Source organism: Colletotrichum karsti (genome assembly GCF_011947395.1).
Source record: "Colletotrichum karsti strain CkLH20 chromosome Unknown Scaffold37, whole genome shotgun sequence".
NCBI classification, from domain to species: Eukaryota; Fungi; Ascomycota; class Sordariomycetes; order Glomerellales; family Glomerellaceae; genus Colletotrichum; species Colletotrichum karsti.
This window is the reverse complement of record NW_024065937.1, coordinates 49,126-73,502: the sequence shown is the minus strand read 5'-3', so window position 1 is coordinate 73,502 and position 24,377 is coordinate 49,126. Positions and strand designations below refer to the sequence as shown.

Here is a 24,377-nt window from a genome sequence, read left to right as displayed (position 1 = left end):
TGACTCTTATCGGACGACGTCTGCAGGGTAGTTTGCGGAAACCTCATACACACGGAGAACCCCTGAGGCAAAAGGGAATGCCATACGTCGAGGCATCGATCAATCTGATGCCAGGTATGTATCTTGCGGACAGGATCATGGTCTGCTGACAGTGAATGGTTGCTCGCATGAAGGCTATCGCAAGCCGTCATGAGCAGCCAAACCAATGAGCGGCACGACAGACCCTCTGATAACTTGCTCTTGATGTCTAGTCCAGGGGCGGTTATCAATGCTGCGGGAGCCCAGAGTCCTTCAAACTCGGCCATGGGCAAGCCCGATTGTGACCAGACCTTCTCTTCGCTCAACCCAAGAGTGGTCGGTCCTTCTGCATTGTAAGATGTCGCCAGATCAAATAGGGAAGAAGTCCAAAAACACGCCTCTAGACCTTGCTTGACACCCTCGAAGTCACTAGCTGACAGGTCGTAACGTAATGCGAACTTATGCAGTTGCTGAAAGCCAGCCAAATGACTTGCATCATGTCAGTCTTACAGATTCTGGAAATGCCCCCAGCTGCTGGCTGAACTTACTGTTTCATAATGAGACGGTTGCTGTCGAGTGACTCATAAAGAAGGATTACCGACACTGAGGACAGCATGTCGACAACGGCTTCCGCATTCTGCAACGAGAGTGCTTCGAGGTGTGAATTCGGTGGAACAACCGGGAGCCCTTTCCTTGTCAATAGACGATCTTCGTTTGGGGGATAAACAACTGACCGAACGACTGCAGCATATGTAGCATACATCGAACTGCCCTATCGTAGAAGCTCGCTGCTTGGTAAAGCCAATTGAGTGTGCAGAATGGAACGTCATCAGCCCCAAAGCCTGTATGCTGCCAGGACGAGGTCTGTCCGCCACGCATTTTGGAATTGCCAATCTGTTTTGCGGCCACGGCAGAAATGGAGTTCTTCAGCAACATGCTACGCGATGCCTTGACCGGAACGGCGTGCCCAAAATACTTGTTCTCGCTGAAGACATCGAGCCAAGGGCTAATCACGTCAACGTAGTGATGCATAAGAAGCCACTCCAGAGCCATCTCATCCTGGCTGGATGTGCCGACGTCGACTTCTTCTTGTAGGCCTGGGTCGCATTCGGCTGCCAGATTTGACTGCAGCGCGATGTCGTCGGGGTTCGACACGAACCCACAGGAGTTGTTCCCCTGGGCGTAATATTGATCAATATCGAGGTCGAAGAAGTCATCCTCGATGAAGTCGCATGAAAGAGAATCTGAGACGCTCCCGATACTATTGCTGTCGCCTGCTTCACCCGATACAGTAAGGTCGACACTTTCCGAGGTAGAGCCAAGTGAGCTCCGAACGTTATCCGCCGGCGGAGACACCGGATTAGAAGGAATGGCATCAATTGGTGATGTCGCTGAAGCTTTGGAAACAGCAGATGTTCTCTTTGTGACAGCTTCCGCCGTCTTTTCAAATCTCCTACGGAGACTTGGGCCTTCGTCTCGGAAACGGCGACCTTCGCTGTACCCCGGGCACGAGTAGGATCCTTTGCGGCATCTTGCACATTCTGGCTTGCGCCTGTCACACTGGAGAAGATCAGTCAGGCATAAAGTAAAGGTCAAGCCCACGCCCACGGCAACAGCCCTACCTTGACTCTGCGCGACCTGCAGCGACCGCAAGGCACCGAAGCGATTGTTTGGGGGCCCGTGGAAGAAGCGCTACATTCTGGCGACATCGTGCTTAGATGATGAAATTACTTGATTGAGAAGTTCGGAGCGAGCAGAGGCAGAAGCATGGGCAGTGTTTTCACATTGGTACGAATACAATTCGTTGCTTCGAGTCAACTCAGACCAGCCAAAGATATGTTCAATTCACCCGCTTTTATCAATATGTTTATAACCAGTTATGTCCAAGCACATACCCTCTAAACGTGTATACAGCCATGCGGAGGAAACTCTAAACACCACACAGGCGAAGTCTGGGCACAGGTAGCGGGTTCGCTCAGCATTGCCTTTTACGGCAGTCGACAGCGAGAACATTACGTCCAATTACATACAACGAGTACCTACTTTTATCGAACCTAATAATTATGCAACACACCGCTTAATACGATACTGCAGCCGTTATTCACATGTGCAAGGTTTCACCTGGCTTCTCCGGTTACCTCATTCGATTTCCATTCTTAGTGTGGATGCAGTGATATTCCGCATATTGACACTTTCGTTCGGCCTTGCTTTTCCGCTTCTTCATAATCCGTATTACCATAACACCTTTCATAGATGCTATGAAGGTCCAGAGAGTAAGTATCCACACTTGATATTTTCCCCCAGCAACTGCTCTACCTCCATTAGCTCATCGATTGATTGCTTTACCCAGCTCTTTATTTACCCTATCAAGTCATTGCTACCCGTCGAGGTCGACTACGCACAAGTCACGAGAGCAGGGTTTCGGTTCGATCGACAATATGTTCTTGTTGAAAGACCTACAGACACGGGTGCTCGATTCGCGCAGCATCTGTCTGTGAAGCGCATCTTTTCGCTCGTCCTCTTTCAACCCTCAATTGACGATGGGTGGTCTAAACTCACGATTCGACACACTTTGGCCCACCCAGAGTCCTCGGTCACCGTACCTTTGACGCCATCACCGCTCTTCTGTGCGTCGGCCGATACTCTGCAAGTCAGCATTTTCGGGACATTTGCAACGGGCATCGACATGGGAGATGAGCCTGCCGACTTCTTCAGCAAGCATTTGAACATGCAGGTACGATTATTGTTCATTGGCGGCTGCGGGTACAGAGCACTTCCTGGTATCGCATATGGCTACCATCCAGTCGGCGGGCTGCCCGTCGACTCGCCTCTGCTTGACAAGGCGGTATATAGCAACAGAATTCGCTTTGCCGACGCGGCTCCTTATCTTGTTACATCTACAGCTTCGGAAGAAGAAGCCAGGTCACGACTGCCGTTACAAAATCGAAATGAGGACGTCATCATCCGGTTTCGACCGAACATCCACATCGATGTGGGTGACTCAATACCCCCATTTGATGAAGATGACTGGAAAAGAATCAATGTATACGATGAACCGAACCAGGGCAAGCACAAGGCCGTCATTTCATGTATGTTCAAGACCGCTAGGTGCTTGAGTCTGAATGCAGATCTGAAGTCCGGCCTCATGTCGCCACGGAATCAACAGCTTTACGGATTACTAGCGAGAGATAGAAGAGTTAGTAGTGTGTTTCCCCGTAAGTCTGATACTCTTTCCCATGTTATATGCAAGGAGAAACCCCCAAAACTGAAGCTTTGTGCATAGACAAACCAGTTTTCGGCCAGTATGCGTACATCACCCCCATCGGCGTCATTGTGAGAGTCGGCGATTCCGTCGAGCTTACGGATGGCCCAACTACTTTATGACATGAGATCTCGGCGTGTCAAACCCGGTTGGATAGCATGGTGTGGAAAACTGGCCTAGTTACCCAAGAGCTGCGTACCATGAGGGTCACTGCCGCCACAAAGGAAAACCCGATATGAGGCCATGGCGGGCTCAATTACAACACGCACATGAAATATCTTGCGTAGGAACTCAGCTGGGTTCCTACAAACATCGTAGTGGCCCATGACAATCACCGCTACCACGCGGATGGAACTCGGACTTCGGTTCTCTCGCGTCCATGAATGAGTTGACTTGAGGTTAGGCCTCATACTTGATGAAATCCAGTCGCATGTCCTCATATTGGAATGCAGTGATAACATGCAGTGACATGCGATTGCTCTTACGATACCCAGTGTCTAGATATTCACTGTCCAGAGCCCTGGACAACTAAGGTGCTGCTAACGACGAAGTCTTGCGACTATGTGAATGATCTGCCACTTTGTTATGGGCTGATACATATCAATGATGTCCGTATTCAAGCTCAGAGGTTCATATCATGAGTGAGCTGAGCTATCCATAAATTTCTGTAATGCATGCCAAGACATCAAGCAACAGGATCGCACTCAGGTGTTGATGGGTACAACGTTTTATTTGACATAAATTCTTGGAATCTATACTCAGATGATAATGAATCATTTCTTTCACACTTTCTATGTTGTATTTAGTTTTTATTGAGGCACAGCTGTTGCCAGCATTTGTCTCACGTGAGACGCGATCTGGATGACATGCGTTCATCTAGAAGGTTCCATCAAAGACCAATGCCTAGTCTCGCAGCCGAGCGATGCAGGCAACCAACGCAATGCCTACTCATACGGAATTGTTTGCGTATTCTTCCAACAAACAGACAGGCCGAGTAGCTCAGGTGGTAGAGCAGTGTTTATTCCATGGCCCCAAAAGGGGTCTTCCCCGGGTTTAAAGCCTTCTTCACAGGTCGCGTGTTCAACTCATGCCTCGGTCGTATCTTTTGGTTTTGTTTTGCGGTTGGTAAATGTTTGTTATGTAGTTGGGTACATGCTTCAATAGCTTTAAGTTATAAGTAAATATTCCTTTACGCTTCTCAAGGTTTTGTGATATATTATAGTTTGGAGAGATCGTTCTTAGTTATATCTGTCTGATCTCTATGAATGAAATTCCTCTCAGACAGCCTATCGAGAAGTCTCACTTCGTAATTTGGTGGAATCAGAGTTTAGTGGGAATCCGAAGTCCGATTTGACAACACATTCGCGACCACGGACGAACTATGAAGAAACTCAGGCTAGCGTATATGAATGATAGGAGGAACCAGTGTTCCCGTGAGAAGCGGGAGAGAGATACAGTGAAGTTGATGATGACCTAGGAGTGTAATTCAAAATTATACAGTAATCAGTGAATCCTCAATCCAGTTCGACTCGTACTCCGACATCATCCCAAGCTCGGATTCACAATTCCACAAATATCTCGGCCAAGAACAACCTGAACGAGTAAGTAACCGCCGTGGCAAACACACAGAGACGGAGAATCGGCCTTCGCGAGCGCGTAGATCGCCGAAGCCGCGCATAAGCTCGGCCCCGTCATCCCAAGTCCCGAATCCTCCAAACGTCCCATCATCTGGGGAAACACTCGAGTCGCAGCCGCACCAATACGCTACACGACACACGTGGTGATTGGACAGCCATCAGCCCGCTTTGAACAGTGCGTCTGTCAGCATCCCCAGATAGACGGTGGACGCTGGCCAACGTGTGCTTTTTCGTGGCGCTTGGTGCGTGCGTGGCGGACGTCCGGCTCGGGTGCTTATGCAGCCGGCACGGATGATGCGGTGGTGGTTTTTTGTAGCTGCGCGTCGGACGCTAGGTGAGATGGCGGCCGCTTGAGTATACCGGCCGATTAGTCAAGAGCGAAAGGGCTGGGTCACACGGATGTATGTAGGGCGAGAATGTTGTAAAACGCCTTCGGTCCCGGACGGGATTCGTCCCAGTTTGTGTGGTGTCACGGCTGCGCTGCAGAGGTTATAAGCTGCGAACCTCCCACCCCGCAACTTTATCTGACAACCTTCAACTGACTGCATGTCATCTTCAGCTCTATTACGACTTACCACGCCGTCTTGTTAGAGATTCCCAATCTCATACTAGCATAACCAACAACATGGCTCTCAAACCTTCTGGGGTCCTCAGACCCTCTGAGCTCGCTCACCTGGTCCTTCGCTCGAATGACGCCAAGAGGCTGGTCGAATTCTACACCAAATTCCTCAACGCCCGCGTGGTTCACTCGAGCGAGCTCATCACCTTCTTGACCTGGGACCACGAGCACCACCGCCTGGCGATTCTCAACGACCCGACCGCGGTACCGAAGCCGGAAAACGTGTGCGGCATGGACCACTTCGCCCTCACTTTCGACTCTCTCGGTGACCTGCTGCAGTCGTACCGCTCCAGGAAGGAGATGGGGATCGAGCCGGCCTACTGCGTGCACCACGGCATGTCGACGAGCATGTACTACCGCGACCCGGACGGCAACAAGATCGAGACGCAGGTGGACGCGTACGAGAAGCCGGAGGACGCTTTGGAGTTCATGAAGAGCGCGGAGTTTGCGAAGGATCCCAGGGGCCCGAGGTTCGATCCGGAGGAGATGCTGAGGAGGTTCGAGGCGGGCGAGGATGAGAAGGATTTGATCCTGAGAGGCTCTCTCCCCTTGGTGACTGCCGAGGTGAAGGCTTCCGCGTAGGTTGTTGTGTTGTTCTGACGGTTGAGCATTTCATGATTTAGGGGTTATTCAGTTCTGAATAGTTGTGCCAGACAACCAAATTGAGGCAAACGTATGGGACATGATTTCAGTTTCAAAGCTAGGGCAGCGTGCTGTGAAAGTACAGAACAGTCACGCCACAGATGAGGTGACATGGCCTTTTGATCGTAGCCTACCTGCTGCGTTCTATTCAGTTAATCAGAGGAGAAATTGAATAAGTGAACGTCGTCGGTCTTAATGTCTCCGCATGTCTCGACTTTGGGGTCAGTGTCAGGTCGTATGTCACATACCAACTTTCATGAGTGGCTCAGTGGCAGAGGAGTGAGTAATGCTGAGTGGTAAGTGAAACGAAATTACGAATCACCTATTTCTGAGACTGGCCACGCTTTTTCACCGACTAACTGGCTTCAAATTAACGGAGTGAAAGGTCTATTCCAGAACCAGTGACTTCATGTTCTTACAAGTCAATAAATGAGAGGTCTATGCAGTACTCAAAGCAGTGACTTCGTAGTCTATGGCTATATAGTTGAAGAAATAACCTTGAGTTTGAAATTCAATACAACGGAAAATGGCATCATTTGACAATATGTAGCATAGTCGGAGCGAGATTCTAGGTCTGAGGCTATCCTGAGGTTGACTTACACCAAGATTTAGACGTACTTCATAGATATCTCATAACCATTTGATAATCTCAATGCCGACCCAAATTCATGAGTGCTATGCGACACTGTAATGATGAGATCCGAATACGGTTACTGGTAGCGGGCGGGGTGCAGATTGCTGTGAGAGTCAAACAACTTGAGTCCGGGAAATTCATTAGGGAACGAATCAGGGAATTTTAGCTTCAGAATGCACAGCAGCCCCCTTGTATATCGAGAATCATGGCGATATTTAGTGAGTATAAGTCCCTCTTAACTTTGACGTATGCGAGTTGCACACAAAAGAATTCATCCCACGTATCAAAAGCCGTCTATTTGACACTGACATCAGGAAATACTGCCAAGATGCCACGTTCAGACCATCCCCTGGCCACGATGAAAGCCAAAAGGCTACTGCTCGGCACATCTTGCCAATGCTACCTAGTTTAAGCATGTGTTTCGCCTCTGCCTACCGCGTCTGCGGGGTATCATGTTGTCAAGGCAAGGGCTCCTGGGCGAAGGTTCGCGGAGAGGGTGACGGGAGTGAGGGGATTGGTGGGGTTTTGAGACTGAATCAAGATCCATGGCATCATGTGCTGCAACCTGCTGATAAATCTCCAGGTTGCAGATGCACATGTTTAAGCCTATATTCATGGTAAACGAGAATAAGGATGGGGAAGTTCAAAAGAGGAAGGCCATTTGTGTCCCTGAACCAGGTATTCTGCTACGCAGTACACTACGCAGTACACCGGCCGTCGTCAACGGCATGGGTTATGTTCCCTAGCAATATGACAGTCCCTGATAACGAATAGCCAGATTTGGCATGCGTCATATGCAGAGTCACGTTCGTTGACCGTTGTGAACTTTGATCAATAAGTCTAGGCTTGGCTGGGCAAGTCTCAGGTCGCCGTTCTCGGAGTTATCGGGCTTCAAAGGCAGCCTGCGTCGATGACGGAGGTCGTCTCATGTTTGAGGCCGGTACCGGTAGGTGGTCTGTTTGTTTTCGGACGAAGACGAGAATGCGCCGAAACTGCGCTTGTAGTAACATAGCAGAGCAGGAAGCTGTTCCGAGCCTCTCGCACCCGACCGAGTGATGATATATCGTTGCCGAGTGGCTCGGCGGTAGAGGCAGCCTCACCGAGCCTCACCTGTTCTCGGTGTGTCAAGTGGGTTAGGGTCCTGTCGGTGTAGAGCGGGATACCCGATGCGGTATCGGCGCGAGGTGAGCTGGCCAATGGGATTTACTGCAATTAAAGCCGGCCGATCTAGGCGCCCCACCTGCGAAGCTCCGACCGCCCGGGGCCCACTGCGTTCGATTCTTGCAGGGGAAGGAAGGAAGCACTGATGTTTCTTTCCTCATTTTTTCTGGTTGGATGTGACTCTCTTTTTTGGTTTCCGCTGCCCGCCATCCTGCCTCCCGTTTCCCCCCACTCTTTGGACTTTTCTATCTGCAAGTCAACAATTCGGCTTTCTCCTTGGTCAAGCCTTTCCCCCCAACAATCGTCACAGTCAGAGTCTCTCCTTTGTCGGTCCGTTTCCTTTCTCTTCATCGGGGCCGGATATGCCAAAAGATTTCCTTTAGCCGCTACGACTCATGTCTCGGGGTGGGTAAAGAAAGACCAGAGAGCCGCTGTCGCAGAGTTTCCATTTGTCAGCGCAGACAGCAGCCTGTCTGAACTGTGTCATCGAATCCCTCGAAGTCAAACCTTGCTCGTCCTCACGTCTCTCTCCCATCCTACTCGACTGCGACCGCGACCTTGGTTCCTATCGCACCTCCAGCCATGGAGAACTTCTCGCCAGCTAGCCAACAGTCGAATCCTACGACGCCAGCGCAAGCAATGAACAACCCCCACCACTCGCCCGCCTCCCCGAACGCCGCACACGATTTCCCCGCCCTCAGCCGTCATGGCGCGACTTCGATACCCCCCGATCAGCCGGTGGCCATGACGGCATCCGGCCAGCCGGCCCTAAACCCACGCAGTTGCGTGACTTGTCGCCGGAGAAAGGTCCGCTGCGACAAGCAGATGCCCTGTAGCAACTGTCGTCGCGCCGTCATCCAATGCATCTTTCCCGCCCCCGGCCGCGCTCCTCGTCGCCCACGCCCGAAGGATCCCAACGCCCCGCCGAAGAACTCGAGCGAGCGCGAGGTCGAGCTAATGAAGCGCTTGCGCAAGCTCGAGGGCATCGTCGAGGAGCTCAGTGGCCAGATCGAGGTCGAGAGCGGCACGGGGAGCAACAGTGGTCGCCAGAACTCCAGCACCGGGAACTCACCAGAGGCTGCGGGCAATGACTTCTCGTCTGAAAGAGCTGGTAGCGTACAAAGCGGCGGCCCGGCTGCAAGTGCGGGTGCCCAGAGGGAGGCCACTGCGCCGGTGCGGATGGATACCGACCCTGAGCCGAGGCGCCCGGCGGATCTGAGGCAGGCGAGCATCGGCAAGTCCTTCGGAAGGCTGGTCTTGCACGATCAGGGTAGGACGAGCCGCTACGTCAGCAGCGCTTTCTGGTCGAAGCTCAACGACGAGGTGAGTCGTTCGTGGTGGGGTTGCTTGCTGTCGCTGACGTGCGCACTGTAGATCGACGAGCTTCGAGAACAAATGGCCAACTTTGAGCACGACAGCCAGGACTCTGCCGACGAAGACAGTCCTCACTATTCGCCCCTGCAACCCACCGACGCATCGGCCGACCATCATGCCTTCATATTGGGATACCGCTCGTCCGACGTCGACCTGCGCAAGCTACACCCCTTGCCATCGCAAATACCGTTCATGTGGCAGGTCTACCAAGAGAACGTGGAGCCGTTGCTCAAGATATTGCATATACCGACCATGGAGAAGCTCATCCGTGCGATGCGACGCAACTTTGACGAGCTTACCCCTGGGAATGAGGCTTTGCTGTTCTCCATCTACTACGCTGCCATTACGTCTATGGAGGACGAGGAAGTGAGTCACCTGGTCTCCAACAAGAGATGCGTCTAACCGGTCTTTTAGGTCGAGAAGAACTTTGGATCAAAGAAGGACACGATGCTACTGCAGTACCGGTTCGCCCTCGAACAAGCCCTCGCCAAGGCCAACTTCCTCAACACGTCGGATATCGTGGTGCTCCAGGCCTTTGTGCTGTTCCTCACCCTCGTCCGCCGACAAGACGACACCAGGTTTTGTTGGACGCTAACCGGCTTGGCAATCCGCATTGCGCAGGGGTTAGGCATTCATCGTGACGGAACCAACTTCAATCTGCCGCCGTTCGAGACCGAGTTGAGGCGGCGACTCTGGTGGGCCATCTGCACCCTCGACTTGCGCTCCGCCGAAGAACTAGGAAGCGATCTCACCATTATCGATCGCTCGTTTGATACCGAGCTTCCGTCCAACCTCAACGATTCGGATATTGAGCCTGGAATGACCGAACCGCCCAAGCCCCGTCAAGGTAGAACGGATTGCGCTGTGGCATTAGTTCGGTACGAGATTTGTGCCTTGTCCAGAAGGTTGCACACGGTCGGTTCGGCTATGGCCGGCGTCTGCCCGCGCGATGCCTCGTCGAGCCTGGCAGAGCGTGAGCGGATGCTGATTGAGGTATACGACCGCGTTGAAGAGAAGTTCTTGCAGCACTGCTTCACCGACGATGACCCGCTGTTCTGGATGGCTGCCATGATCGCACGAGTGATCATGGCCAAGATGAGCTTGGTTATCTACCAACCGATGCTATTCCCCGGTAATGGACATGAGCTCTCGGGGGAGATCCGCGACAGGCTCTTCGTCTCCGCCATTGAAATCGTCGAATACAACTACATCTTGAATACCGATCCACGCTGCAAGCAATGGCGGTGGCTGTTCCAGACCTACCGACAGTGGCACGCAATCGCGTACGTCCTCATGGAAGCCGGGCGACGGCCATGGTCTGCGACATCAGAGCGCGGGTGGGAGGCGGTCAACAACACCATCCGATTCGACAGGGATCCTGCCGAGATATCGAGGATGGCAGACCACATGGCCGTATGGATGCCTCTGCGAAAGCTGAGTGCCAAGGCAACCAAGCACCGCGAATCGGAGATCGCGCGCCTCCTCGCGAATCCTGACGAGGCACGTCAGCTCGACGTTGACGACCGTATGAACCCCATTCCGGCCAGGCTTGGCCCGGTGCCCGGTATGGAAGGCAAACACCTGCAGATCCGCGCTCGTTGGAGGCAGCTCTGTGGGGTGAGGACAGACGGCAACAGCCCGTTGCCCACTCCGTCCAGCAATGCGCGACCGACCCAGGCGCAACCGATTCAAGCACACGCATCTCAGCCAGGCCCGGCAACAACGGCGGCGCCGGCGCCGGCTCCGGCTTCCCAAGAGAAGGGACTGGGATCCCTCGACACAGTGATGATGAACAGGAGCTTTAACCCGAGTGAGATGTGGGAATACATATATCCCACCGCGCAGTCAATGGCTGCGGACCCGAACAACACGCTGTTCCCTCCGAGCGCCGCCCAGCCACCCATGCTGTCGTCCGGAGTCTCGTCCCCGGCCATCTCCAACAACACCCAAATGACGGACGCGGAACGCAGACAGCGGCAGCAGGCCATCGCCGCGACGTCGCAGCCGCAGATCGCCTCGTCGGTGAGCGACAACCAGCCCCCGTGGCTGTGGTCCGACCCGTTCACGTCCATCAACAACAGCTTCGACGACGTGCCGGTGGACGCGATGGATGTCAACATGGACAGCCTGGAAGCGTTCGACTGGAACAACTGGCAGGAGAGCGTCAAGGGTCTCGAGATGGACCCGGGGAATATGCCGGCCAAGGGGGCTTGGTGATCTGAGAGGACTTTTTTGAAGTACTGAGCATAGCCATGTCTCCTCTCTTGTAAAGGCTCTTGACGGGCTGTGTAATGATACCCAATGTAGGCAGATTTAATGACTGAATGACGAAATGTATTATTACCTATTACTGTCTTTGTTGGCTTACCCACTTCTGCCGTTTTTCCGTCGCTCGAGGTAAAAACCACAAACTCATGGTGAGCACTTACCGACCAGACCCGCCCACAATTGACTTTTGACTTTATCAACATCGCTCACCCAACACACGCCCTCTTCACATCAACACCAGAAACACCACAACCAACCGAAAAACAAAAGAATTTGGACGATCAGGGAATCGAACCCTGGACCACTCACATGCTAAGCGAGTATTATACCACTAAACCAATCGCCCGAGACCCGACGCGATCCAGCCCGGACTTGAACCGGAGACCTTCAGTGGAAGCCATAGCGAAGACGTGGAAGACACCGTGAGATGTTGTTCATTGACTTCGCAATGTTAGACTGACGTGATAACCAACTACACCACCAGACCAGTTGTTGTTGTGGAGATGGGGAGGGTAAGATGGCTTTGAGGGTGAGCGGAGGTCCACGTCCTTGGGCGGGACTTGTGGGGCCGACCGGAGGTTACCTACCTAGTGTAGATGAAAGGAGATGAAGGTAAGGAGGGATGAGAGGGATGAGAGGGATGGCATTTTGTTCTTTCACAATTGTGATAACCAAAGAGGGGGTTTAAGTGAGGAAGCGTCGGGTGAGAAGTGTGTGTGGCACAGCGCAGAGTCATACGAAGTAGAGTAAGGCAGTGTGTTCAAGGCTCTCTTCCAGGCTCATATCCCTGGGCGCAGTCCCCCCACTAAGAGTTCGTACCTGGCTGTGAGGTACTTTGCATTTACACATTCGGCTCATATCCGTTGACTCATAAATAACATCGTGTCTCCAGCGCTTTGGGTCTCATTTTCCTCATCAACGAGCGGCAATCACTCGGTTCATTTCAGCAACATCATCTAGTGCATCATGTCCTCAGACGCGTTCGCGAACCCGCGCGTCGGCGTCGCAGCGGTCATCCAGAGAAAGGACGGACGCATCGTCGTGGGCAAGAGGGAGAGCAGCCACGGCTCTGGTATGCCATCCCCCGCATCGCCGAATCTCACCAATTGTGAACGGCGACTTGGATCTCTTGAAGATTCCCACGAGTGAATCTCATTCTCGCTGCACGACCAACCTCACTGACGATGCCGACAGGGACGTGGCAACTCCCCGGCGGCCACCTGGAACTCAAGGAGGGAATCTTTGAGTGCGCGGTGCGCGAGACGGAGGAGGAGACGGAGTTGAAGGTCAGGGCGACCAAGATCATTGGCGTGACAAACGACGTGTTTGAGGAGTCGGGGAAGCATTACGTCACGCTCTTTGTGAGGTGTGAGATGCTGGACGAGGCGGCGGAGCCCAAGGTGAGTTTTTTTGTCTTGTTACACCGTCCCCTGTGTCCGTTCTACTTTTGTTTTGTCGCCGATGCTGATGAGAGATACAGAATCTGGAGCCAGAGAAGTGTTCGGGCTGGTATTTCAAGACGTGGCAGGAGGTGAGGGATATCAAGTCTGGAGATGGCGGGATGAAGCTGTTTTTGCCACTTGCGCATCTCGTCGAGGAGAACCCTGATATAGAGAACGCTTGAGAATTTCTTGAGAATGATTAGTTAGCGTGTTGATTGATAGAGTACAAGTTTCGCCGCTGACAGTCAGGTCAATGAAATTTGGCACGTCTAGAATTTATCTCATGCCAGCTAATGCTGCTCTCGCCTCCTCATACTCGGCATGCTTTTGGCTATGCAGACGAGCCGTCCAGCCGTGTGGACATTTCTCGCTGGAACATCTCACGCCGTCTTGTCCTGCTCTAAAAGATCATCCGTGTTCTTCTTCGCATTGCCCTCGAGCTGTTCCACCATCATTAGTCAACACACTTCCACGACAACATCCACGCAGTCACTCACCCCAATGAGCATCCGCTTATCCCCGGGCACGATCATCTCAAACGAGTCGTTGATGACCCCGTACTCAAAGTACCCAAGCCTCGCGATCGGGTTCGTCTTCCGCACGTCAATCTTCCCCCCCGTCAAAACCCCCTCGTCGACATGCACCCCGACGACCCGCCCGAAGACGACATCCACGGTCCCCATCGGGCCCTTCCCGGGCAGCCTCACGGTCTGCACGTACTCGCACTCGAACCGCACCGGCGACGCGGCGACCATCGGGACCGGGGTCTTCAGGCCCCTGGACCAGGTCTTCTCGAGGCCCGCGCGCTCGAACTCGTCCTCCTCGGGCCCGATCGCCTCCGCGGTGATGTTGACGCTCTCGCGGAGGGCGTAGGTGCAGAGCTGCCAGCAGAAGACGCCGGTGGCTTCGATGTTGTTGACGGTGTCTTTGCGGGTGCCCGTTGCGGAGGTGTCGGAGGACTCGAATGTCTGATTGGCGCTGAACATCACCATCGGGGGGTCGAAGGTGACGTTTGTGAATTGGCTGTAGGGGGCGAGGTTGTGCACGCCTTTGGGGGATGTGGTTGAGATCCAGCCGATTGCTCGGGGGACTACGCATGCCTGCATGTTGGGTCAGTACAGGATGCATGGAGATGGGATGGGTGAGAGAGTACTTTGAAAGGGTCATAAGGGAGACCATGGTCGTTGACGCCGGGGTTGTAGTACATTGTCGATATGGATTGGGGCTTCGCTGGCAGTTGTGAATATCTCCCGTGGAATCTAGCTCGGCACTCGCTCACGCAGATCGATCGAGAGTGTTCTTGGCGAACATACTTATGTGCCTTGGATGGAGCTCCGGAGTTCGCCCAAAGTCCCATTCTGAGTTGACCTCGGAGCTGGGTTACGTCACTTGTCAGCACGGTCGGCGAGTTCGGAGTGCATCGCTCTCGGGGCTTTCGGGGAGGTGCTCAACTTCCACTTGTAAGCTTGGCCCAAGCAAGCTCCCATTTGTAAAGTGACAATATAATCATAATGAGAAGGAGTTTTGTTTAAACTTTCAGGTGACATTGTCTGATGGGAGTAAACCCACTCTTCCTGAGGTTATGTCTTGCCGCTTCGCTTGAAGTTTCGCTGGAAAACAGAAAAGCTAACGTACATTGTGCTTACGTCGACAAGTCTGAACAGTAAAAGTTCATACGCGCCATGATAACCCAGCATTTAATCAATTTCATGAGAGACGATAGAGATTCTCGTCGTCTGGGTTTGACCACTTAGAGGCCATAGACCGCCTATCGAGAGATCTTCCGTATTCTTGAGTGGTGTATCACTCGAGATGGTGTTATGGGCTGTGCATCTGTCTACCGGGACTGAAGCTTAGGCTTTGAAAGTCTGTTGAGACATGGAAACTAGTAAAACGTAAACTAAAGTGTTGATTGAGACGCTCGGGAAATACTAGAATGTCCAGACAAGGCCTGCAGTGATTGAAGAATGCGTCGAGTCGGCTTATCTATGGCAGCGCAGAGATAACGCAGCACCCCAGAGACGCTGGTTAAATCTTCACCTGAGTGGTTGATAGACAGATATCAGAGCTTGAGAGTATCAACAGATCCGAAATAGGGATCATGAATGAGAGACAGCACCCCCCGGACTCCGCATCCGGGGACATCTGAGAAAGTGCGGGGTCTGATATCAACGGGCGACGGATTCCGAATCGGATGCGACACCCGATAACCGCGTCATTCGGGTCACCTGCCGGCTTTCAACTAAGATATATCAACCCGATGAAGTCGGCGACGGTAGTTCAAGCACAATCTCATCCTAAAACAAAACCAAGCATCCACCACAAAGTCACATAGAATCTCAAGTTCACCAGAGAGCAGAATGGTCGAAATCAGACAGTACCACCTGTTCCCCACAGACCTCGTCCCGAACTCGCCGCGGCCCCTCCTCCACTACAGAAACGTCCTCCCCAAGAACCCGAAGACGTCCCACTGCTCCGCGGGAGAGGTCTGGGACCGATTCACCAGCAACGGGTGGGACGTGCAGTGGATCTTCCGCTACGGCCAGACGCAGCTCTCGCACTTCCACTCCAAGGCGCACGAGTGCATGGCCGTCCTCTCCGGCACGGCGACGATCCGCTTCGGGGTGGCGGACACCTCGGAGGACCTCGACAAGAACACGTACGAGTCGGCGTGGGAGAAGGGCGGGGTGGAGATCCAGGCGGAGGCCGGCGACGTGTTTGTGATCCCGGCCGGGGTGGCGCACAAGACGTACAACACGAGGCCGGAGGCCGAGTTCGGTCTCTTGTCGCCGGGGAAGGCGCACGGCATCGAGGCGGAGAATCCGAGAGAGGTCTTGAACAACATTGAGTTGTCGGGATACACGATGATGGGGGCTTACTGCGGCGGGGAGTGGGATTTTGTGCTGGGGGGAGGGGACTTTGAGAAGGTCTGGGGCGTGCCGAAACCCAAGTACGATCCCGTCTTTGGGGATTCAGAGAACGGGCTTCGCAGGACGTGGAAGGGAGAGGGCGGAGCGCAGAACGATATCGAGGTGAAGCTTTGAGAAGTCGCGGTGTTATTTGAGAAGTGTGTTTCAATCCTCAATATTGATTAACTCATGTCTGACGGGCATGCTCGCCTGCATGTTTCTGTGCGAATGACACCTCATCAGCACAGCCCAAAACGAATTGATTTTCTTTTGGATTGAGAAACACGGCTTTCCAAGTGCCGTTCTCATAACACCGATGAAGAAAGGATGAGTGCATTGTGCAGAAAACGTTCAGCACATCTCCAAGACTATTCGACGATGTTCAGGCCTCGTGATATCCACTCGCTGATAATCCGCTGCAAGACACGTATGGCCACCCACTCTCATGTACCACTTTCCCAAGATAGCATGGCTTCGTGGTTTGAATTGGATGGCTCAGGCAGGCTGCGCTGCCACAGCCATTCGTTCCCCAATAGCCTGGCTTGAGGGGCCCTTATCTGTTCCGTCTCTGAGAGTGACAGTACCATCTTGGTGAACAAGTGAAGACTTATATAAGACTCGATCGCCGTGCCTTTCCTACCCTCGCACGCAACTTAAGAAAATCTCCCAAGTGTCGGGTTTGTGGTCCAGTTCTCAACGTCGAACCTTGTCGCCATACACTCAGACCAACATGAAGGAATCGCAAGTCAACAACGATGAAGGGTCTGCCAAAGGTCGAAACTTCAAGAAGACGGCCACGGCTTGCACTCTTTGTAAATGTTCCAGTTTCAATCCTACGAGCTCCTGTAACTTAGGAGGGAACTGTGATTGCACTCACAAACGGTCCGATCATGGCGTACGTATATATTCCCTTGGTTGGTTTAATTCCAATCTAACAGAATGTCACTTCAGCAGGAATAACCACGAGACCTGCAAAGGGGTGTCTAAGCTTCTTGACTCGGTTTCTGATCAGCCTGGACTCATCCCATCAACAACATTGGTATTCATCGACTCGAGAAGTACAAGCGGGCTGAGGAGTAGGTGTGACGCGTCCCCGGCGAGAAAGGTTTGGGTCAACATGGGAGCTTTGTCTATGAGTTTGACGTATCTATTTTGATTGTACATAGAGTAAGACCAGCTGTTTTCTCGCCTTTGCATGGCTGCGTACGACTTTATCGGTGTGTGTGTTATTATCCTTGGCAAAAAAGCAAGTCGGGATACCACTTCCCTGACGCTCGTCAGACTTCAACGGCCCGGGTAAATCTGTGTCGCTCAAAACAACCAAGCAACGAAACTTCTAACAAAATCGGCTCATTGCCGGGTATTTCAGCGAGTTCAAGTCAACTCCCATCGAGCTGGTCAACAACCAACATGCTCTCCATACTCCACTGTCGCCGGAGTCGCGGGACGAAATGCAAGGGGCGCCCATGAACTTCAGCTGACACTTTCTCCAAATCCAGTGAAACCCGCTGAGAAATCTGCCCAAGAGGGCTAAAACAACGGCAGATCATCGGTAGTGTGAACCCCTGCGTCCCCCAAGCTCCCCCAACAACAACTCAATTTCCCCGGAATACATATTCCTGTCCTCAGGGCATATCATCCAGCTGAGTTCTTGAAGTCTCGAAATGCAGTGCCTCACGTATCCTCACCTTTGATTCCAAGATGGCATCTGCAAGGCTGCGGTCAGACACTACGGAGACGGAGCCTCTCCTCGGCCAGCATGAGAATGGAGCATCGAATGGCGACATCGATGCAAACGCCGCGCTGAACGTCAATGGACACCGAGGCGATGGCTTGGCATTGAGAATCGCAGCGGCTACCTGGTCGTTCGTAGTCGTGGGTTTATTCACTTCGACGACCGGCGTAGTCATTCCTCACCTCGAAAAGACATACCAACTTACGGATATCCAAGTATCCGCCATCTTCCTGGTCCTACCCGTCGGCTACATCATAGCGTCTTACCTCAACCACGCGTTTCATGAGAAACTCGGCCAGCGAGGCATCGCAGTCATCGGCCCGCTCTGCCACCTTGTCTATGGGCTCACTGCCGCCACCCGTCCACCTTTTCCTGTCTTTCTGATGGGAGCCGCCGTCGGTGCATTTGGGATAGGACTGATCGACGGTTCTTGGTGTGCTTGGGTTGCTGGATTGAACAAGGCAAACACCCTGTCCGGGCTGCTACACGGCTCGTTCTCGACGGGTGCCGCGATCTGCCCGTATCTTGCGGGCTTGATGCTGTCTGAGAGTGGCGATCTTTGGTATCAATGGTTCTACGTTCTGGTATGTCTGCTCAAACTATCACTTAATCTCAGTTCACAGTATTCAACTTACTAACATCACACTTAGGCTGGAGCCGCAGCTATCGAAGTGATCGTACTTTCATGGTCGTTCCGCCATCAAACTGCCGAAGAATACCACCAAAGCAAGTTACATGAAGACATCACAAGTGACCCAGCAGCTAAGGGTGCCATCTTCCGGTGCAACGCAACATGGGTCTACGCTCTATACCTCTTGATCTACGTTGGCGCCGAGTGCACGATATCCGGCTGGATCGTGGCCTTCATGCTGCGCGTCCGGCACGCGAGCACCTATGCCTCGAGCATCTGCTCCTCGGGTTTCTGGGCCGGTATGGCCGTGGGACGGCTAATACTGGGAGCCGTGACCGACAAGCTTGGCGTCAAGCGGGCTGTCGTCATCTACCTCCTCTTTGCCCCCGTGTTCACGGTGCTTTTCATGCTCATCCGCGTGCTGTGGTTCTCGGTCTTTTCGATGGCTTTGCTGGGTTTCGTGATGGGACCGCTCTTCCCATCATCCGTCGTTCAGCTGGTCGAGCTGCTGCCGAAAGAGTTGCATGTCGCTGCTGTCTCGTTCGTGGCTTCTCTTGGGCAAGTCGGCGGCGCGCTGCTACCGTATATACTTGGGGCCATCACGTCGGTCACGGGGTTGGAGGTCTTCCAGTACATGTTGCTGGTGCAGTTCGCTCTGTTGCTGGTTATATGGATCGCCTCATTCGGACTATCCACCAAGAAGGATGCGGAAGAGGGGGAAACGGGCCGTTCGCACCAGGATTGAGAGGTGGTTTGACCCGATACTTTGGCAGACTGAAGATCGTACTCGTTTTGATAGAAAATAGACATAGATATGACTGGAACATTTCGAGGCAACACTAGCCCCATGCACCACACGTCCTAGCGAAACGTTCACAAATCCTTTGAAAGCCATCATCGGAATCGGGGCTACTCGTAGGTCTAAACCCGAAAACGAGAACGAGGCGTACCAGAACGCCGATCTCACCAAGTTATCGGAATTAAACTGTCCCCGATTCACATGTAAGCAAGAAATATCGGTCTTAAAAATCGTCTACGACTCTACATATGAATAGAAAAGACCTAATCAAATCCTCTGTCTATCAGATTTGAGACCCAACAGGTGTGTTTTCAATTTTCATCCTCCAGCGACTTTGAACTTAGGAACTCCCTGAACTCACGTCGTGAAAGATGGCAAACAAACTTCTCCCCAAAATGATGAGAGCGGTTATTTGCGATTCCCCGGGTCCAGTTTCGGCGCTTCAAATCCGAGAAACTGCGATGCCTGTACCTCAGGCTGGCCAAGTCTTGATTAAGATTCTGGGATTTGGTATCAACCGAGCTGGTAAGAGATTTGCATCCAATCCTTTGATGGGCAAGCAGCATCTGACAAACAAACAGAGATGTTCACACGGCAGGGTCATTCACCGGGTGTGTCGTTCCCTCGAATCATAGGCATCGAATGCATCGGGACCATCGCCGCTCACCACAATTCCCTCCCCAAAGACGGCACTCTCAAGATCGGTACCCGTGTAGCGACATGCATGGGAGGTCTCGGCCGTCAGATTCCCGGATCGTACGCAGAATACGTATGCGTTCCCATCGAAAACGTTCGCAGCATACCTCAAACCAACTTGCCGGTAGCCACGCTGGCGTCTCTGCCAGAAATGATCCAAACGACGTACGGTTCTCTCACATCAGGTCTCGACATTCAGCCTAGTGATCGTCTGCTTGTACGAGGCGGAACAAGTTCGATCGGCATCTGCGCGGTTCAGATGGCGCGTTATTTGGGGGCGTCTTTCGTTGCCGCTACGACGAGGAATAGCAGTCGGGTCAAGATGCTCAGAGATCATGGCGCGGACGAGGTCTACGTAGACAACGGAGACATTGCATCCGAGATGTCAGCGAAAAATGCCGAAGGGTTCGATAAAGTCCTCGAGCTTGTTGGTACAACGACTCTGCGCGACAGTCTGCGATGTACGAAAGAGAAGGGCACCGTGTGTATGACCGGCATTCAGGGAGGTGAATGGGAGCTGGCCCAATTCTCGCCCTTTGAGGATTTGCCCAATCGAGTTCGGCTGTCCGTATACGCAGGAGGCCCTGAGGACTTCAGACGGTGTCCCTGGGAGCAGCTCGTCAAGGCTGTTGAGAAGGGTGAGATCAAGGTTCCGGCGAGGGCGTTTAGACTCGATGAGATTCAGACGGTCCATGAGATATTGGAAAGTGGCGGAGGAGGCGAGAAGCTAGTCGTCGTTGTTGCTGAAGACTAGGTAGCTGACGCTTACCTTGGCCACCTAAGGCGTAAGAGTATAGATGTTAGAATGGAGGTACTCATCATGGTACGGCTTCGCGACTAAGTTCCCGGGGCCCATGTGTTGATCGATCCTTTCGATTGAACTATGAATGTATCGTATGAGATTACATACATCATGCTACAACGGAGATACTTGCTACAGTCCGAATGTAGATCAACATCATATGCATGAAGCCTCATAAAGTCCATCTTATCTCCGCAAAGACCGTCTTAACTAGAAAATTCACAGCTCAAAGATCATATCATATTATGTCAGTAATTACTGGATGATGTCAGAGACTTTATAAACTATTCGAAGCTTCCTGTATTTCGAGCACGCCGAGGAGGATTTGACTTTCAGAATTTCTGCTTTGGGCTCTCCTTCGTGTTCTCATTCTGTTACTATCCTTTCTCATAAAGATCAGACTGCAGTCTCCAACCTTTTCAAAAGTTCGTTGAAGTAATCGTCATTTCTATCATCTTCAAAGTTTCAAGAATGAACTCTCCCAAGCCAATCCTCATGCTTGGCGGCACAGGCTACATCGGCAGCACCGTTCTCACGCACCTTCTCAAGACTACCGACACCATACTGCGCTCTTCGCCCATAACTCTTCTCCTCCGCGGACCGCCCTCGCGCCACGATCCGTTCCTCGCCGAAGGCTTTCATGTTCTCCCATTTAACTCACTCTCCGATACCGCCACCCTCGAGCCCGCTGCGCGCGATCATCACATTGTCGTCAACGCGGGCATCGGGTACCATCTTGAATCCAGCCTCGCACTCCTCAGAGGGTTGACAGCGCGGAAGGCAGAAGGCCATACGGCGATTTACATCCACACAGATGGCACAAGCAATTTGGGCGATCGGCCGGTGTCCGGAGCGTACGTTGAACCTGAAGGGGTCAGGGAGTTCAGCGACGCACACGACGACATATACTCCTATATGAAAGCTCGTGAACAGCACGAATCGTACATCCAGCGCGCGACGTCGGTCGCTGTGATAGAAAAGGGTCTGGAGCTGGGTGTACCGACGTACACACTAATGCCACCCACGATCTACGGCGAGGGAACAGGAGGACGATTCGGGGGCAACTTACACTCGACGATGATTCCGCTTCTGATCCAGGACGCAGTGAAGCACGGAGTGGCCAGCGTCATCGGGGATGGAACCGGAGTGAGAGATTATGTGCATGTGGAGGACTTGGCGGCTTTGTATGAGCTCGTCCTTGGGACTCACTTGCGCGGCGGAAGAATGCCAAACGGTGAAGAAATGCCTTACGGAAAAAGGGGCATATACTTCTCAAGTAGCGGGACGTATACGTGGATGGAGGCATCTCAAGCTATTGCCGACGCCGGATTTGAAATGGGCGTATTGCACACAAGGGATGTCAAGAAGCTTGGCCTGAGTGAAGCAGCAGAGAGGTGGAATGGAGGTGATGAGATGTTGGCCGAGCTTGGTCTGGCGAGCAACAGTGTGACGAAGAGTGACTTGGCAGAGCTTTTGGGATGGAAGCCACGCAGGTCGGGAGAAGATATCAAGAACCATTTCTCTAAAGAGTTCGAGGTTATTCTTGAGGAGATGAAAGGCAAAGGAGATGCAGAAGAGAGTTTGGTCATTGCTGGGAAAGCTGCGGCTCGGACTGAGTAGGCAAAAAAGCCGTAACACGATGTCTGATTACTATGGACGGCCGTAGCTCGATAACAAAACAAGCTGCCGGTATTCGGATATCAGTGCATTACGCGCACCTGCATGCTGCCACGATCCCGTTTACAGCCCGAATATCCGGCCTAAGCTTCGGGGCCGGTCTCCGCTGCTCGCACCGCAATTCTTGCCGATTCGGACGATGAGACGGAGGCTCATGTGCCGAGAAGGTTGATGTCACCGAACGATCTTCCAACGCTGCGCTTGAAATCAGTTAGGCATGAAAAACATGCTGAGAGATGAGCATCGGTCCATAAAGGCAGGGATAGCTGTGCTGCAGCCATTTAATCTGGTCTTTTGATCTCCTTTTTGCATCCTACTCAACTACCAACGCCTGACTGACCTCACCATCGAGCATCATGGCAAATCGTCGTTTATAATAAGCCCTTCATAGGCGGTAACGATAAACGGATTGCACGCTGACGGCAATGTCGCCGCTAGGATGCTACTTTTTGCTTTAGATGCAGCCAGATCACCTACTTATTAAATCGAGTCATCAAAGCTGACATATGCGATTTTGGTGTGGAACCGCCGTGGAGCACCTCTACCAAATGCAAACTCTCATGTATCAGCGTTTCCTAAAACAACATAAATATAAAGCACTCTGCATTCAACTGAAATTAAACGTGAATGTCAATTCTTCCAATCAAGAGAGCCACTCGGCCACAACTCAAGACATGATCGACATCATTCCCACGAGCGGGCTGCTGCGGCAACTGTTGGCGGTGGTCGAGGGCTCCGCCTCCTGGACCAACGCCCTCCTTCTCGTATTTCTGACCTCTTTCATCATCGGGAAGGTTGATTATTACAGAAAAACAGTAAATACCCATGTTCATCACTGCTCATGCCACGACTTTCGAAGTGTATTCTCACACATTACCACAACATCTTTAGCCCGACGTGCCTGGCGTTGGATTCCCGTCACTCCCTCTCTTTTCGTCGTGGGTCGCCGCCATCAGATTCATGCTCCGCCCGGTCGACATGGTCCACGAGGGGACGAAAAGGGCCAAGAACGGTCTTTTCCGCATTGCAACTCTCCAGGGAGAATACGTCTTGGTGACCGACCGGCGCAAGGTCGCCGAGTACCTCAAAGCGCCCGACAGCGTCCTGAACGCTCAGGACGGGGCCAATGATGCGAGTTTTTCCGCCCTTAAGCATAGCCATTATCGAGAAGCCGTGTCAGACTAATTGTCGTGCGTGGTGCAGCAGCAGCAAATCCCGTTCACCATGGGGTACGGCGTCGGCCATCGAACATATCATGTCGCCGTCGTTCGCGGTCCCATAACCAAGGAGATCACGGCAAAGACGCCGATCATGTTGGATGAGGCAACGCTGGCTTTTGACGATCTGATCGGCCATCCGCGCGGTACGCTGATGAGTCCTTCCCGCAGTATAGGCGGTATTTCCATAGTCGATGTACTAACGGCTTAACAACATAGAATACACCCCGATCCGTCTCTACGAAGCCATAGCAATGGTTGTGGCACGGATTAGTAACAGAGTGTACGTAGGCACCGAGTTTTGTAAGTGAAGTAGCCAGCCACGGCCCCGATCACGACGCCCAAGTCATCTCTTTCGCCTAACATCTCGTCTCGTCGAGGCCGGAACCAGGAGTTCCTCCAGAACGCGGCAGACTACGCCCAGGCAGTCGTCATCTCCGCCGAGATCCTCCGTCCCTTTCCGTCATGGCTCAAAGGGTATGTACCCATTCCCTTTTTTCAGCATCTCACCGTCGAAGCGGGCACTGACAGTGAACCCAGTCTTGTGGTCCGGTTACTGCCAGTCATGAAATATCGTCGGAACGGGGAGAAGTTTCTCGGGAAGTTCATCCAGGAACGACTAGACGGGAAGGCGGATGCGGACGGCAACAAACCGCAGGACCTAGTACAGTGGTTGATCGATGCAGCGCCGCCTGTCGAGAGGACGGTTCCGCAACTGGCGGAGCGTGTCATGGCGCTGAATGTCGCTTCCATTCACACGACGACAATGGTAAGCGGGCGGCCGAGTTATCCATCATGGCCATATGACATCGAACAGACCCTCTAACCACCAACCTGTCTTCACTTTAGGTCTT

General features: G+C 52.7%; 9 protein-coding genes across 9 annotated transcripts; 8 read left to right on the top strand and 1 right to left on the bottom strand.

Moving 5' to 3' along the window:
* Positions 1-2,392: 2,392 nt before the first annotated feature.
* Positions 2,393-3,402, top strand: CkaCkLH20_09948 (uncharacterized protein; the record flags this gene model as incomplete). The annotated part of the gene is made up of 2 exons (XM_038892663.1): positions 2,393-3,107; positions 3,302-3,402. The coding sequence occupies 2 exons, from the start codon at positions 2,393-2,395 to the stop codon at positions 3,400-3,402; spliced, it is 816 nt and encodes a 271-aa protein (XP_038741912.1).
* A 2,140-nt stretch (positions 3,403-5,542) lies between these two features.
* Positions 5,543-6,118, top strand: CkaCkLH20_09947 (biphenyl-2, 3-diol 1, 2-dioxygenase 2; the record flags this gene model as incomplete). The annotated part of the gene is made up of 1 exon (XM_038892662.1): positions 5,543-6,118. One exon carries the CDS (start codon positions 5,543-5,545, stop codon positions 6,116-6,118), a length of 576 nt encoding a protein of 191 aa, XP_038741911.1.
* Positions 6,119-8,555: 2,437 nt separating this feature from the next.
* CkaCkLH20_09946 (fungal specific transcription factor domain-containing protein) lies at positions 8,556-11,564 on the top strand (the record flags this gene model as incomplete). The annotated part of the gene is made up of 3 exons (XM_038892661.1): positions 8,556-9,296; positions 9,348-9,713; positions 9,762-11,564. The coding sequence occupies 3 exons, from the start codon at positions 8,556-8,558 to the stop codon at positions 11,562-11,564; spliced, it is 2,910 nt and encodes a 969-aa protein (XP_038741910.1).
* Positions 11,565-12,581: 1,017 nt separating this feature from the next.
* CkaCkLH20_09945 (NUDIX domain-containing protein) lies at positions 12,582-13,239 on the top strand (the record flags this gene model as incomplete). Its single annotated transcript, XM_038892660.1, has 3 exons — positions 12,582-12,687; positions 12,810-13,015; positions 13,096-13,239. The coding sequence occupies 3 exons, from the start codon at positions 12,582-12,584 to the stop codon at positions 13,237-13,239; spliced, it is 456 nt and encodes a 151-aa protein (XP_038741909.1).
* A 198-nt stretch (positions 13,240-13,437) lies between these two features.
* CkaCkLH20_09944 (flavin reductase fmn-binding protein) lies at positions 13,438-14,264 on the bottom strand (the record flags this gene model as incomplete). The annotated part of the gene is made up of 3 exons (XM_038892659.1): positions 13,438-13,497; positions 13,555-14,157; positions 14,211-14,264. The coding sequence occupies 3 exons, from the start codon at positions 14,262-14,264 to the stop codon at positions 13,438-13,440; spliced, it is 717 nt and encodes a 238-aa protein (XP_038741908.1).
* A 1,153-nt stretch (positions 14,265-15,417) lies between these two features.
* CkaCkLH20_09943 (uncharacterized protein) lies at positions 15,418-16,101 on the top strand (the record flags this gene model as incomplete). Its single annotated transcript, XM_038892658.1, has 1 exon — positions 15,418-16,101. The coding sequence occupies one exon, from the start codon at positions 15,418-15,420 to the stop codon at positions 16,099-16,101; it is 684 nt and encodes a 227-aa protein (XP_038741907.1).
* Positions 16,102-17,667: 1,566 nt separating this feature from the next.
* On the top strand, positions 17,668-19,077 carry CkaCkLH20_09942 (uncharacterized protein; the record flags this gene model as incomplete). Its single annotated transcript, XM_038892657.1, has 2 exons — positions 17,668-18,285; positions 18,352-19,077. 2 exons carry the CDS (start codon positions 17,668-17,670, stop codon positions 19,075-19,077), a joined length of 1,344 nt encoding a protein of 447 aa, XP_038741906.1.
* Positions 19,078-19,592: 515 nt separating this feature from the next.
* On the top strand, positions 19,593-20,581 carry CkaCkLH20_09941 (zinc-binding dehydrogenase; the record flags this gene model as incomplete). The annotated part of the gene is made up of 2 exons (XM_038892656.1): positions 19,593-19,656; positions 19,713-20,581. The coding sequence occupies 2 exons, from the start codon at positions 19,593-19,595 to the stop codon at positions 20,579-20,581; spliced, it is 933 nt and encodes a 310-aa protein (XP_038741905.1).
* Positions 20,582-21,100: 519 nt separating this feature from the next.
* Positions 21,101-22,249, top strand: CkaCkLH20_09940 (uncharacterized protein; the record flags this gene model as incomplete). The annotated part of the gene is made up of 1 exon (XM_038892655.1): positions 21,101-22,249. The coding sequence occupies one exon, from the start codon at positions 21,101-21,103 to the stop codon at positions 22,247-22,249; it is 1,149 nt and encodes a 382-aa protein (XP_038741904.1).
* Positions 22,250-24,377: the final 2,128 nt, after the last annotated feature.